General features: G+C 58.3%; 1 protein-coding gene across 1 annotated transcript; it reads right to left on the bottom strand.

Annotated features, from left to right (window-relative positions):
• Positions 1-4,294: 4,294 nt before the first annotated feature.
• Positions 4,295-14,782, bottom strand: CERCAM (cerebral endothelial cell adhesion molecule; the record flags this gene model as incomplete). The annotated part of the gene is given in 15 exon segments (XM_080820793.1): positions 4,295-4,849; positions 5,345-5,603; positions 5,980-6,183; positions 6,385-6,512; positions 7,982-8,114; positions 8,971-9,077; positions 9,179-9,255; positions 9,588-9,707; positions 11,784-11,988; positions 12,093-12,227; positions 12,774-12,891; positions 13,088-13,285; positions 14,161-14,263; positions 14,266-14,294; positions 14,586-14,782. Coding segments are annotated over 14 exon segments (2,013 nt in total). The 3' UTR covers positions 4,295-4,849.
• Positions 14,783-15,002: the final 220 nt, after the last annotated feature.

Here is a 15,002-nt window from a genome sequence, read left to right as displayed (position 1 = left end):
TTAAATGTGATAAGGCAGATTATTCAGGCATGGAAAGATCCCCAGACATTAGAACGGAGAGGAATAAAAGGTGATGTGTTAAACTAAGTAGAGCCCACGATTATGTATCTGCATGAAAACCCCCTGAGTACGTTACTACCAGCAGGTAAAGAGAATCTGGAGGGTTATACACTGAACCGTTAGGACTGATGGAAGATGGAATTGCGAGAGAGATTTTCACTGGTACATTGCAAATTTCTGTAAAGTTTAAGTGTTGTGTTTTTTTTTTTTTTTTTTAAGTAATCTCTACACCCGGTGTGGGGCTTGAACTTATAACCCTGAGCTCAAGAATTGCACGCTCTGGGGCACCTGGGTGGCTCAGTCGGTTAACCAGCTGCCTTGGGCTCAGGTCATGATCTCAGGGTCCCGGGATCAAGCCCCGTATCTGGCTCTCTGCTCAGCGGGGGAACCTGCTTCCTCCTCTCTCTCTCTCTGCCTGCCTCTCTGCCTACTTGTGATCTCTGTCAAATAAATAAATAAAATCTTAAAAAAAAAAAATTCTGGGGCGCCTGGGTGGCTCAGTGGGTTAAGGCCTCTGCCTTCGGCTCGGGTTGTGATCCCAGGGTCCTAAGATCCAGCCCCACATCGGGATCTCTGCTCAGCAGAGAACCTGCTTCCTCCTCTCTCTCTGCCTGCCTCTCTGCCTACTTGTGATCTCTCCCTGTCAAATAAATAAATAAAATCTTTTAAAAAAATAAATAACATATAATAAAATGTTTAAAAGAAAAAAAGGAAAGAAGAAATTTAAAAAATTTTAGGGGCACCTGGCTGGTCAGTCAGTAGAACACAAAACTCTTGATCTCGAGGTCATGAGTTCAAGTCCCACATTGGGTGTAGAGCCTGCTTTAAAAAAATTTCTTTTTAAACCAGAAGACACGGTCTCAGAATATTAATATTAATGGTTTTATCTACCTCCTTCTGTTTTTCCAAATTTCAACAATGAATGTTGGTTCTGCTCTTGGTAAGAAAGACCCACAGTTGAAGGAGGAGCTAGCTAGGAGCTCCGGTGCTGGACCCCAACCCTGTGAGCAGCGACCAGCAGAGGGATGCCCCGCAGTGCCCCGCCCCAGCCCCTGGCCCAGGCTGGTCTCCATTTGCCCAAGGGCCCGTATATCAGTGATTTCCATCCTAGAGCCCCATCCCCCCAGGAGCCTGAGGCAGCCCTCACATTACTGCCCTGGGGAGAAGGACTCTGCGCTCCAGAGAGGGCCTGGCATTTTCTCTCAGGCCGTGGGTGGAACTGGTAGAAAGAAAATTCCAGGCCTTACTAAGGCTTAGGCTCCTCTTAGATCCTTTGACCAGTGGCCCTGCGCCCGAGACTGGATGGACTCTGAGCTCACTGAGAGTCCTGATTAGGCACCTGCCCAAACCAGTGGTTCTGAGTGTGGTCCCCACATCCCAGCACCAATCCGCACCACCAGGGAACCTGGTAGAGGTGCAAATCACCGACCCCACTCCAGACCTACGGATGGAACTCCGAGGAAGGGGCTCAGCAACCTGTGTTTGAACATGTTCTCCAGGGGATTCAGATGACCTCTAAAGTTTGAGCCCGGGGCACCTGGGTGGCTCAGTCGGTTAAGTGTCTGCCTTCGGCTCAGGTCATGATCCCGGGGTCCTGGGATGGAGCCCTGAGTCGGGCTCCCTGCTCAGTGGAGAGCCTGCTTCTCCCTCTCCTTCTGCCTGCCACTCCCCTTGCTTGTGCTTGGTCTCTCTCTCTCTCTCTCTCCCCCTGTCAAACAAATAAATAAATAAATAATCTTTAAAACAAAATCACGCCTCTTCCATTCTACAGAGGAGAAAACGGAAGAGTTTTACCACAAGGAGAGGCACCTGACTCGAGCAGCAGAGACAAGAGGCAGGGGGGAAACTGGAAAGTAGATTATCTGTTTCCACAGCCCCCCACTCTCTTCTGACTCAGGCAGACGTCCCAAGCCCATCCTGATCCACTCTGTCACTGGAGTGTCGCCGTGATGCCAGCAACCATCAGTGCGGCATTCCCTCTTCACCGGGCAGCGTGCTCACCTGCGTGAGCTTGGCCAGGCCTCACCACATCCAGTCAGCTTGGCACGAGTGCTAACCCCATTTTACAGAGCAGAACACTGACGCTAGAGGAGGCTCAGGACACTTGCCTGAGGTCACAGAACTAGAAAGGACAGAGACAACTCACACCAGCTTTCTCTGCCTGGGGAGCCCGTGCTGGGGCTTCCAGGAGCACCGAGGTTTGCAGGGACCAGCCACCATCGAGGGAGGGCTCTTCTCACCGCCCCACTGCTAGCAAACACCCTGATCTGAAGCCCCGTGTGTCTCACCTGGATTATTACAATGGGTTCCTAACTTCTCTCCTTATTTCTCTCCTGAGCCAGCCTACAGTTTATTCTCAGTACAGTAGCCAGGGTAATCATGTTAAAATAAGTTAGATAGAGTCAATTGTCAGCTCAAATCCTCTAGGGGCTCCCTGTTCCAGAGTAAAAGCCAGAATGTCCTCCAAGGTCCTCCTTGCTCTGGCCCTGAACTTGGCTCCATCATCTCCAGGCTCTCCAGGCCTTGCTTACTCTGTTCCAGCCACACTGGCTTCCTTGCTGTCTTTTGAACATGCCAGTCCTGCTCCTACCTCAGGACCTTTGCATATGCTATTCCCTTGGTCTGGAATGGGCTTGCTTCAGATATCCCCACAGCTTGCCCCCTCATGTCTGAGTCTTTGTTCAGATGTTAACTTCTCAGACCATACTTGATGTTTTCTACCTCATTATGCTCTATAGCACCTACCCCTCTAATATTTACTTACTTATTTCTGTCTCTCTGTCTTCTAGAACGTCAACAGCACTAGGTCAAGAATTTTGGGGACACTTTTATGCACTGCTGTATCCCTCATGCCTAAACCTGGCCCATAGGATGAGCCCGATAAATGGTTGTTTTAGGGGCACCTGGGTAGCTCAGTCATTAAGCATCTGCCTTTGGCTCGGGTCATGATCCCGGAGTCCTGGAATCGAGCCCCACATCAGGCGCCCTGCTCTGCGGGGAGTCTGCTTCTCCCTCTCCCACTCCCCCTGCCTGTGTGTTCCCTCTGTCCCTGTTTCTCTCTGTCAAATGAATAAATAAAATCTTAAAAAATAAATAAATAAATAAAATAAATGGTTGTTTTAATGAGTGAAGGGGACACTGGAAGCCTAGAGAGAGAAGGGACTTGCCCAAGGTCATCACCATCTGGAACTGATGACTTTCACTCTTGGAACTAACCAAGCACCTGTCCAATAGCTTTGACCCAAAATCCTTCTCACAGCCATGCCAGGTCCCAGGACCAAAGCCAGGCCAGCTGGACCTCATCCCCAGGACAGAAGCAAGGGGTGCCTGCCTGACTCTGCCAGGACCCCGGTGCTTGTACAACCAAGTCAAGGGTCTGCCATGGGAGGAGGCTGCTCTGAAGAAGGAAACCTAGACACGCCAGTGCCACAGACTCGTGCTGGTAGAGGCCAAGGCAAGAAGACACCTCCCTACCCCCTCCAGCTGCCTGAGTGCAGGCATTGGAGACAGGTGCTGGGCCCAGATGCCTGGCCCTGTGGAGGGAGGACGCAGAGGGAAGAAAGCCAGCAGCTCCCAAGCAAGAGAGCGGGAGAACCTGGAGCTGTTGTAGGTAGCCCGGCAGCAGCACGACAGGCAGATTCCAGATGCCCCAGGCTTCCTTTCCCCTTGAGGGAGCCCCACCAGCAGAGGGCGCTCTGGCCCACAAAGGTTCATGTTCTTTCTTTTCGCCCTCTGGTGGCCACACGGGTTAGGGCCAGAGGGGAGCCTTGGATCCATCTCCCCCATCCCTCTCCAGGGCAGGGCGGCCCCTGCACAAAACAAAGAGTCAAAGGGGAGGAGGCTCCGCAGCCTGGGTCTGAGCCCACCCTGCCCAGCAAGGTGGGGCTGGTGATGCCCAGGACGGCCCCAGTGCGTGAGCATTCACTGTGGACTGGACTCCGGGTCTGGCCATTTTATACCCACCCAGTCCCTGCCGTGCTTCTCTTCCATGTCCACTTCACCACGGAGCAGACTAGGACCCAGGGAGGGAGGGCATCCCACCCAAGATCACCTAGCAAGGAGATGGTGATCCCAGGTCGGCCTGACTCCTCCCCCAGGCTGCCCACTCCCCACCCCCCCACCCCCACCCCCCCCACCCCCCCCACCCCCGGCTATGTCTCTCTGACAGCCCATCCATGGATTGGGAGCCCTTCCCTCCCAGACCTCACGACACACAAAGAGGCTGGTCCAGGAGTTAAAAATATAAAGTGCAAACACCAGCTGGCTTTTATTGAGGGCCTACTCTGTGCTGGGTGCCAGGCCTGCAAGGGCTCTCCTCCCACCTCCCCGCACTTCCCAGTGGCCAGGGGAGAGGATGATGGGCCCAGGCAAGTGAGACCCACGTGTCAAGTGGGGAGGGGGCTGGGGTGGAGGTAGAAGGTGGCGGAGGGGCCCCAGCAGTTGGGTCCACGGAGAGGGCAGGGCTCCCGGCGTCTGTCCAGCTTGACACCGAAGGCTGGGGAGCCCCCCTCCTTCCCTCCACCCCAGGCCCTGAGTCAGGCCAGGTAGGGTGAGAGGGCCTGTGAGCCCTGCCTTTTCTCTACATGACCTTCAGAGAAGGGACCCATCTTGGAGTGGTTTCTCCCAATGCAAGAGGGAGCCAGAAGACAAAGTGGCCATGCCTAAGGTGACAGCCGGGTCTCTGTGGGGTCTGTGGCTCCTGGTGGCGACTCCTGAAGCTATTTCCAACTCTGCTCCCTGGCCAGCGGCAGCCTGCTCCTGGGTGGGCTTCTGGAGGCACTGCCTGGCCCTGGTGGGACGGAAGAGACAAGAAGAGAGAAGTAGAACTGGAGTCTGACATCCAGAGGCAGAGACAGAAAAAGACACAGGGCGCCAGTGTGGTTCAGTCGGTGAAGCGGGTGCCTTCAGCTCAGGTCATGATCTCAGGGTCCTGGGATCAAGTCCCACATTGCGGGGGGCGGGGGGGGGGGAGGGTGTCTCTGCTCAGCAGGGAGCCTGCTTCTCCCTTTCCCTCTGCTCCTCTCCTCTGCTCATCTCTCTCTCTCAAATAAGTAAAAAAAAATCTTAAAAAAGAAAGAAAGAAGACACAGAGAAGGTCCAAGAGACAGAGAGAAGCGGAGAGAAAGAGAGAGAGCATGAGGTAGAGAAATACAGGGAGCCACAGACAGAGAGGGAGGAGAGAAGGCAGGCTGAGAAGGGCAAACAGAGACCCAGAGACAGCCTAGAAGGGGAGAGCACACCGAGGCGCACGGGGCTGGGGTCTTCCTCCCGGCCCCACCCTCACCTAGAGCTCATCTCGGGGGTGGGGTGGCGGGGGGAGGCTGTGCCCACTGCTGCCAGCCAGGTCCAGGCGGGGGCCACGCATGGTCTTGTGAGAGCCGCTCCAGCTGATGATGCGGCCGCTGTCATCGTCCCAGGGCGAGGATGTCTCCGTGTCGCTGAGCCACTCGGCGTCCCCTGCATAGTGCGTGGGGGCAGCGAGCAACGGCCGGGCGGAGAAGGCGAGCAGGTCCCGCGGCCAGAAGTGCGCCTTGTACTGCTCGCTGTGGGGCGGGGCGGGGGTGGGGGGGAGACTCAGGTGGGCTGAGGTGGGCCCCGCCAGCCACACTGCACGCCTGCCTGGAGCCGGACTCCTTACAGACCTCGCCCTTAAGACTGCACAACAAACTCAAGAAGCAGGGTTTCTAGTCTCCTCATTTTCCAGATGAGGAAACTGAGGCTTACAACAGGGACAGGGCTTGACTAAAAACCACACGGGCAGCCCAGAATTTACACCTAGGTTGGTCTGACTCCAGGGTCGGGCTGGGCTACTCCTTGGTGACCTCGAAGAAGTGACCCAGCCTCAGTCTCCCTGGCTGCCCTGGCTGCGGTGGGCTCCCCGGATGAGCTGACCCTGCCCGCCTCCCGTCGGAGACTCACTTGGGGTGCTGGTCAAACATGATGGGCAGGAACTCGTCCACAGGCAGCATTCGGCGAAGGGGCTGCGAGGCCAGCAGCTTGCGAGCTCCTGCCAGGCTCAAGACATAGGCCAGGGTCCAGTAGGAGTACCCCGCCACCACCAGATGCGGCAGCCTCTCCACAGTGGCCTCCTCCTCGGGGTTCACCTGCTTCCGACCCAGATAGCTGCGAGTGACCCGGAGGGGAACCAGGAGTCACTGTAGGTCCCCAGGGTGTCCAAGGACCCCTTCCCCAACCACATCCCAGGGGCCAGGCTCAGGGGGGAGGACTGGCCAGGCTCCCAGCAGGAGGAGGCAGAGCCCCAGAGGCCGCTCCTCGCCCCCTCACCCCTCTGGGGCCCCCCTCCCGCAGGTGCAGGCTGCCTACATTAGGTCCCACGGCAGCTTCTCTGCCTCCACCTCCTCCATCAGCCGCTCCAGTCGCCCCCGGAAGTTGCTCTCAAAACGCACGTCGTCCTCAAACACCAGGACCTGGGCCAGACCCCTGGCTGCCACCTGCGATAATGGGGTGGGGTGGGGGGAACGACACACAACACGGGGGTGGCTCTTTAGATGTCCCCTTCCCCCTGCCTGACACTGATAGACTTTCCCTGGCCTCTGTTACATGGCAAAGCCTCAGCCCTGGCCACGTCCCTCAGCTGCTCCAAAGCCTGCTGGGGCTCCCACTGCCCAGGGACGGAAGTCCCAATGTCTGGCTCTGGCAGGCAAGGTCCTTCAGGCCCCGAGTCTAGCTCTCCAAGCAGACTCGTGATGGCAATCATAACCTTGGCTGTGTTCACTGAGCGCTGCTAGATCCTGGGGACCCTCGGGAAGCAGGACACACGATGTCCCCGTGCTGTAGTAGGGAAACTCCAGGCCCAGCTCCTCACACGGCCTCCTGAGCTGTCCTGAAGAAAGCTGGGCTGGCTGGGGGTGGGAGGAAGACCTAAGCCCTCACGATCCCTAAGAAAAAGTATTTTTGTAACTTCTGGAAATGTGAAAAGAACATGAAATCAGCTCAGTAAATGGTGAAATGGAAGTGATGCTTCAATCTGTTCAGGGACAGCAGAAGACGGGCGCCCGGGTGGCTCAGTTGTTAAGCATCTGCCTCTGGCTCTGGTCGTGATCCCGGGGCCCTGGGATCGAGCCCTGCATTGGGCTCCCTGCCCCATGGGGAGCCTGCTTCTTCCTCTCCCACTCCCCCTGCCTGCCGCTCTGCCTGCTTGGGCTCTCTCCTTCTGTCAAACTAATAAATAAAATCTTAACAATAACAACAAAAAGGAATGGTGGAAGATAAACAAATATAAGCTCACACGCTCATATTTTGGCTACAGTGGAAAGTAAAAATAAGAAGTGGATCTGGGTGCTGCCTCCTAGAGGGGACACATGCCCCTTGGAGGGCCAGTCCCCTGGTCCCTCCTGCAGTGGCCAGGCAGTGACCTCTCACCAGTGTTCACCCACCCCCAGCCCTGCGCTGAGGCTTCCAGGCCAAGCCCAAGCCCTTTCTTCTTCCCACCCCCTGGACACACAGCTCCTGTCTGCCCCAGGGCCTTTGCCCCACTGTCTTCCTCTGCCCAGAAGGCTCTTCTCACTGACCCTCGATGGTGAGGCCCACCCCGACCTCACACCAGGCCAGGAATTCTGGCCAATCCACACTCCAGGACAGTCTGTACATCTCCCCTCCACGGCAAACTTGGTTTTTCCCTGGTTTCCGTGCCCTGCTCTGGTCCCTGAGCCCCCAAAAGGGAGAGAGGGGCCTCTTCCTTGTTCCCCTCTGTATTCTCAGATCTCCTGGCCCACAGGACGTGCTCCATAGTGACTACAGAACAGACACGGCACAGGGTTGAACACACAGAAGGCTTAAAGGGCCTGGCCAGGTCTTCCTTGGTTTATCCATTCACCCACTGGTTCCCCTAGGTGCGGAGCACACAGCCGTGAATAGGGTGCCCCTGCCACGGCTCTCCCCGCGGGGACAGCGTCCTCACCTCCTCCCAGATGGAGTAGTGGCTGAGGAAGCAGCCCACCTCGCCCTTGGTCAGTGTGCGGCCCGAGTAGGGGTCCTGGTAGCCGGGCAGCAGGTCCACGCCGAGCCTCCTCATGATGCTGCTGTTGAGTGTCCTGAGGGAGACGGGAGTCATGGGGTGAGGGGCGCCTGCTGGGGCCTGCCAGGGGCGCCTGGCCTGCGCCCATCGGGGGCCGTCACACTGGAGTTTAATTTAAAGGTCTCGCCCTTATTACCGCTTTGTGTGGCCTGAAGACATTGGTGACAACCCAGGGAACTAGAGCCACCCGAGGCCGGGGTGACTCTCGAGGGAGGGAACAGAAGACGGGGAGACGGGCAGCAGCCTGAGGGAGACGCTCCCCAGGATGAACGCGGGGGACAGGGCCGAGGAGAGGATGAACATCCTGCCGTCGCAAGGGCTGGGGGCACGAGGGGCTGACACCTTGGGCGAGTGCAGCCGTGTGAGCACTGGTTCCCCCGGGACTGGCCCCCACCCGTCAGGGCCCTAAGTCCATGACAGAGAAGACTAAGCCTGATAATAATAAAGACACGTAACCTTTGGGATACTTCCCATGTGTCAGGCCCTGGCTAAATCCTCACCGAGCCCTTAGAAGTGCTACGAGGAAGGCACAATTATGTGCCATTCACACAGCGGGGCTGGGAGGGGCCGGTGACTTGCTGGAGGTCACCCCAGCGGGTAAGTGGCAGAGCTGGAACGCAAGCCTAGGGGCTCCAGATTCCAGGCCTTAAGCCGTGCTCTCCTCCCTCCAGTAGGCCGAGGGGGCCACCCGGCCCTGTTTCCCTCTGTCCCGGGACTCTCTCAGGCAGAATCATCGCTCAGGCCCTGTTTGAGCACCTCCTGGGACAGCCAACTCATTCCGCTCATTTGTCTGTTCTTCCCATCCCCAGGGAGCTCCGGGGGACCACAATGCTCCCCCAGCTGCCCAGGGCCCCGCCCCCGGGGAGCCTCACCGGCCGTCCACAGCTTCCACCACCCGCCCAGAAATCTCCATCTCCCAGAGCGAGCTTAGCATGCGCTCACGGCGGTCGGGCCGGCGGGCCAGGCTGATGACAAACACCTGGAGGAGGCAGGGAAGGTGGGTGCGGGAGGGGTGGGTGTAGCGGGAGGGGAGAGCCCACCCACTTCTTGACCCCAGCTCTGTGGGCGGAGGGAACTCACCTCATCAAAGCCCATCTTGCTGGGTCTCTTTGGGGGCCGGGACACGTGCACTGAGGCCCGCATGGGGGGCCCGTCCACTGCAGAGGAAAGTACCCCCCATCACGAATCCCTACTGGCTCTTGTCAGCAGTGACCCTGCAGTCCCAGTGCCCCCCCTTTACCCCTGCCCCCTCGGAACACCCAGGAGGAAGGGCCCTCAGAAGTCACAGGACACACCTGCCTCCGTCTTATAGACGGGGACACCGAGGCTTAGCGGGGAGAAGGACTTGCCCAGAGTCAGGGACTAAGTTAGAGGTGAGGCCGGGACCCCAAGCCCACTGCCCAGTCAGGTCCAGGGCCCCGGAGAAGGGGCCCAAGGGGGTGGGAGGCCAGCGTGGCCGCAGGCTAGCGTCCCGGCTCCCAGCCCTCACCCAGCGCTTCCAGGATTAGGTGGATGAAGTTGACCTTCTCGTCCTCCAGCCCCTGGTGGGATTTCACGGGCACGTTCATGTACCCGTAACGGTGCTCATTGCACACGTGGACCGTGACCCCTGTGGAGAGAGGCCAAGTGAGGGCTAGGGCAGGGGCAGAGCTCTCGGGATCCAAGGCAGGCGTCCCCTGCTGTGGGGTTGGAGGGAGAAAGGGCTTAACTCAAACAATGTCTAAGGCACCCTTCTAGCTGAGATGGCTTACGCGTTCAACAGACAGGTCTAGACAGGTCTAGAACACCAGCTGGGTGTGGGGGCATGGGGGTGAGCAGGACAGAGCCCTGCCCCTGGGGGGTCATGGGGAGGGAGGAGTAAGCAAACTCCCATCTGGCCACAGTCCTCAGGCCAGGCCACTGCCCCTACCTGCTCAAGGCCCCACCCACCGACCCTGTCGCCCCGCCCACCGACCCTGTCGCCCCGCCCTCCGACCCTGTCGCCCTGCCTGGATCCAGCCCCATCCTCAGGCCCAGACCCCAGGAGCGACCCCACACCCTCTCATGCCTCTCCACGCTGCCCTCCACCCGCCAACCAGAGTGGCCTTTTCTATCTCTTCAGTATTTGTTGCCTTTACGGTAATTACTACTTTCTCTTTATCTCCTAAAAACTGCGAACTCTTGAGCCGCAGGCGCACAGAATCTGCTTAAAAGTCAACCCCAAGCCCAGCACGGCGCCCAGAGCCCGGGCCAGTGTGGGGACTCAGTGGCTGGGTGCTGGAAGCCTGAATGATGGGGACAGAAGCCCCTGCAAACCGCTGACCAGTCAACAGTGGCTGACACCTGCAGCGGTGGTAGCAATGACAAAAACACGGCAACGCTTTGCTTCTCCTCATGGATTCTCCATGGGTTTGTTTTCTCTTCCCTCGCCTTTTGCGCTTGATATGTTGTTTGTGTGTGTGTGTGTTTTGGGTTTTTTTGCCTCACACGTCTGCAGCCAACTCCACCGACACCTCTTGCACGAAAAAGCCAATGACGACACGTTCCCCCTCTGGCCACTGTGGGCCCACTGCTTACTCAGGGCAGCGCCCCTGGGTTCCAGCATCACTTCTCCTTCTCCCTGAATTGGCCTGTGCAGTCCTTTTCCCAACACTGGGTGTCTCTGGCTCACTCTCATCTCTGGCTCTTCCTCAGGATTGGATCTATCCCCACCCAGCCCAAACACTCTGTGCTACTTTTCACCTTAAAAATAACGCCAACACCCGAGTGTTTTTTTCAGTGTGCGAAGCCAATCGCACGTTCCTCTGATGAGTGTTCTCAGGCTAAAGACCAGAGGCTTGGGGTGCCTGGGTGGCTCAGAGGGTTGGGCCTCTGCCTTTGGCTCAGGTCGGGGTCTCAGGGTCCGGGGATCGAGCCCCACATCAGGCTCTCTGCTCAGCGGAGAGCCTGCTTCCTCCTCTCTCTCTGCCTGCCTCTCTGCCTCCTTGTGATTTCTCTCTCTGTGTCAAATAAATAAATAAAATCTTTAAAAATAAATAAATAAATAAAAATAAAGACCAGATGCTTGCCGGTCAGGGCCACATAAGCTGGCCCTGCCTACCTTCCCTGACTCAGCCTCTGCCATGCCTCCCCTCACTTACTGTGCGCCTGTCACCTGCCTTCTTATGTTGCCTGCTACCACAGGACCTTTGCACCTGCTGTCCTGTTGCCCGAAATGCTCTTTCTGGCACTTGTTAATGCTTTCCCATACTTCAAATCTCAGCCTCAAAGTTCACACCCTCCAGGAAGCCTTCCCTGACCAGATCTACTCTGGTCTAATCTCCCTGAGCATTTGGAATTAAGAAGCATTCCTTCCCATCATGGCTGCAATCAGACATTGGTTGGTGTGATCCTCGGACAGACTGGACTGGAAGTTCAGTGACTGCCTGACTTTACTCACCATTGTCTCCCCAGTGCCTGGCACATGGTGGGTGCTCCATAAATATTTGCCTAATGAAGGAATATGTGAAAGTGCCATGATGGGGAACCAGAAGGACATCTAACCTCCCAGGGGAGCGGGCTCAAGAAAGGCTATGACCCAGACAAACAGGAGTTTAACAGGATGGACTGGAGATTGGAAACCGCGGAAGGGCATGCAAAGCAGAGGGAAGAGCATGTGCAAAGCCCTAGAGGCCTCCGGGGGTGCTCACGGAGAGCTGGTCCTTACCGGCGACCTGGCAGGCATAGGCGAAGACAATGATATCGTCGAAGGGCCAGGTGTAGTTGGGATGAGGTGGGTAGAAGGCGAGCTGGGCTGCCCCCTCAGCCCGCAAGGACACCAGGAAGGTGGAATGGACCATAGGGACCCGGAAGCAGCCCCGGCGCTGTCGGTTCTTGGTGGGGAAGTAGTCGGCCGTGCGACGGTAATAGCCCTGGGGAAAGGGGTTGCTCTCACCATGACAGAACCCCTCCATCCCCAGAACACCGTCCCCCTGCCATGGCCCAAAGACCCCGAGGCCTCCATCCCCAGCCTTACCTGGGGCGTGATCCCACACCAGAAATTGGAGTAGTAGGTCTGGGAGTCCAGCATCGGGGCCACGACGGGCAGCCCCTGCTCTATCAGAAGCCTCAGCGTCTGGTTGTTGGTCAGAATGTTGTCTGTATCTGCAAACTTTTCGGAGGGCTTGTCACAGACCCCAGCCTTGTCTGGGCTATACCCTCAAGGAGTCACTGAGTGGGATCCCTCCAGATTGCCAGAGACCCCTGCATGTCCCCCGGGATCCAGTGGTGTCCTCTCAGTGAGTTCTAACCTGTAAACCAGTAGGTCTGTTTCTGCACCAAGGATCTGGTCTGCAGCACTGGCTCTGGGATCGGGGCCAGAGATTAAGCCTGAGCTGCTGATCAAAGAGCTTTTATTCTAGATCTGACTTAGGGAGTAGAGCCAAAGGCCTATGCTGAGTTCTAGTCTGGGGAACCAAGCTCAGTTTATACTCCGGGCTCTAGCCCAGGAACCTAGGCTCAGTATACACCCTACAGTCTGTCTCAGGGATTGGCTTCATAGCCAATCTGAGCTCAAGCATAGGGATCCAAGCTCTGGGTTCCAATCCAGGTTGCTAGCGGAAGGGTCCAGCCTACAGGTGGGTAAGTCACACCGAGGCTTCTGTCAGGGACAGACATTGCCACCTGTGGGAAACCCATCCTAGCCAGGCTTGCTTACCAGGATGTAGTCAGCCCCCCAGTCCCTGGCAAAGGTCAGGGCTTCCTGTTTCAATTCCATCAGAAACTGGTGCCTTTCTTTGGTCCAGTGCTTGGGACCCTCTTCATCTGGGTAGGACCTGAGAGGGTGAAGAGATGAGAAGTTTGCCAGGGGCAGGTGCACGCGGTCCCCTGCGCGGCAGGGCAGTAGATAGAGCCCTGGCCTGGAGGCGGTGGCTTGCGGCTGTCTGGCTGTCTGGCTGTCCGGCTGTCTCTTTTCCTCTCTGGGTTGCGGTTGCCGCCCCTCTTCCCAAGAACCCTTCCCCCCATCACCACCTGGGCTCCCCCTCGGGCCTCCAGAACACAGCGGCATAGTCGTCACCCACAGCGGCCAGCCACTCCTGCAGCATCTGCGTGCTGTTGTCCGTGTTGTGGTCCGTGGCACACCTGGGGACACGGGAGGAAGAAGGGTGAGGGGGCACCACCACAGAAGGGCCAAATCCCGGGGCAGCCTTGACCCCAGGAGCACCAATGCTGCCAAGGCTTGGGTGCCGTGGGGGAAGGAAGTGTGCTCCAGAGTAAGGCAAGCCCCCAGGTCCTGGGCACAGGTCTGTGACCCACTGTGTGACCTCAGGCGAGTCCCGTCCATCTAGAGGCTTCACTCTCTCCCTCTGGAAGGGACACAAGCTGTCCTGCCTGGCTCATGGGCTGAGATACCAGAACATGAATGTATTTGAAAGACAAAGCAGCTGGGCTGGGAGGACTGCACCTTCCTTGCCAGGAGATCGTCCCTCCCCTTCTCTGAGTTAGGACCCGACAGAAGACCTGCGGCTTCCCTCGGCCCGAAAATCGTAATAAGGACCAAACCTTCCAGCGAACATCCCTGAGAAGTGCTGGTGGGCCTGCACTCCGCGGCCGTAGAGCATAACCTCTCCTCTGCAGAAGGGGCTCCCAAGACAGAGCGGGGGGCACAGAGAGCTTAGCCAAGATCCCGCGTTTTAGGGGATACTGCCCCTTTAAGCCAATTCCCCAGAAGTGAAGACTAACTACGTGTCAAGTCCTGTAGGGGTGGGAACTAACTCCCAAACTGTGGTAATTGTGGGCAGCCTCCCCAGGCCCGGCCTCCACCCGCAGTGCAACTTGGATGTGCTGTGGGGGGGGGTAGCTGGTCAGTCCTCCCAAGTCTATCCCCGACCTCAGCTTGGGACTCCTCCCTGCTTTGGCTTTCACAGACCGGGGCCTCTGATTCCAGGGAGCCCTCTGGGGACGCCTGGGGAAGAGACTCTAGGGAAGGGGCTCTGGGGGGTGGGGGGGCTAGCTGGCAGGACCCAGACCCCCCACAGAGAGGCTGGAACCAGCCCCAGGAAGGAGGAGCAGGTCTGATCACCCCCTGCAGAGAGCACCCTCACCTGCTCCCCAGGAACCCCCAGTCCTGCTGATCTCTGCCACGTGGGGACCCAGGGCACACCAGCCCTTGCTGCCTGCTCTGCTCCAGGTCAAGCCAACCACAGCACCCAAGGGGGCTTGAGTTTGGGCTCTGAGGCTGGGGCAAGAGGACACAACTTAAAGCCAGAGGAGGTCCCCAGAGGATTAGGTACCGGAATGAGTGTTCCGGGGTCAACCTAAGGCCTCAGAGGTCAGTCTGCAGGGCCAAGGGGATAAGGGTTCTGGTCCAGGGGCTCAGGACCGGGCAGGGCCTGTCTGCCAGGGGAGGGGCCTGTCTGGGTGGTGTCTGGACCGCGCAGACGGGGTCATGGGGGTGGGGTGGAGGCTATCTGTGGGGCGGGAGGGGAGGGTACATGCCCAGAGGGTGCCAGTGCCCGGTCTCTCTCACCAGAGGGCCAGCCTGGCCCGGGGGTAGTCCAGCCGCTCCAGCGCGCCCAGGTAGTGGGGCAGTGAGTGCTCGGCATTGCGGGCCAGGATGGTAAGGACCACGGCGGGCAGCGGCGGCTCCACGACGCCCGCAGCCTGGGACCACGGCCCTAGCAGGAGCAGCAGCTGGAGCAGCGGGGCGGCGGGCGCGACGGGCATGGCGGGCGCTCCGGCGGCGGCGGCGGCGGCGGCTGCCCCCGGGGCTCGGGCCCGGCAGAGGGGAGTGGGCGGGGCGGCCGGGGTGGGGCGGGGCCTGGGGCCAGGGAGGGGCCGAGGCAACCCGAGGAGGGGGAGGGAGCGTACCCCCCAAGACGGGGCTCCCCCTCCCACCCGCTACACGCTGATTCTCAAGTGTCCTCTCCTGGGCCAGGGGCGGCGG

This window comes from Martes martes, assembly GCF_963455335.1.
Source record: "Martes martes genome assembly, chromosome: 12".
Taxonomy (NCBI): Eukaryota; Metazoa; Chordata; class Mammalia; order Carnivora; family Mustelidae; genus Martes; species Martes martes.
Note: the sequence above shows the minus strand (reverse complement) of the source record. Positions and strands in the feature narration are given on the sequence as shown.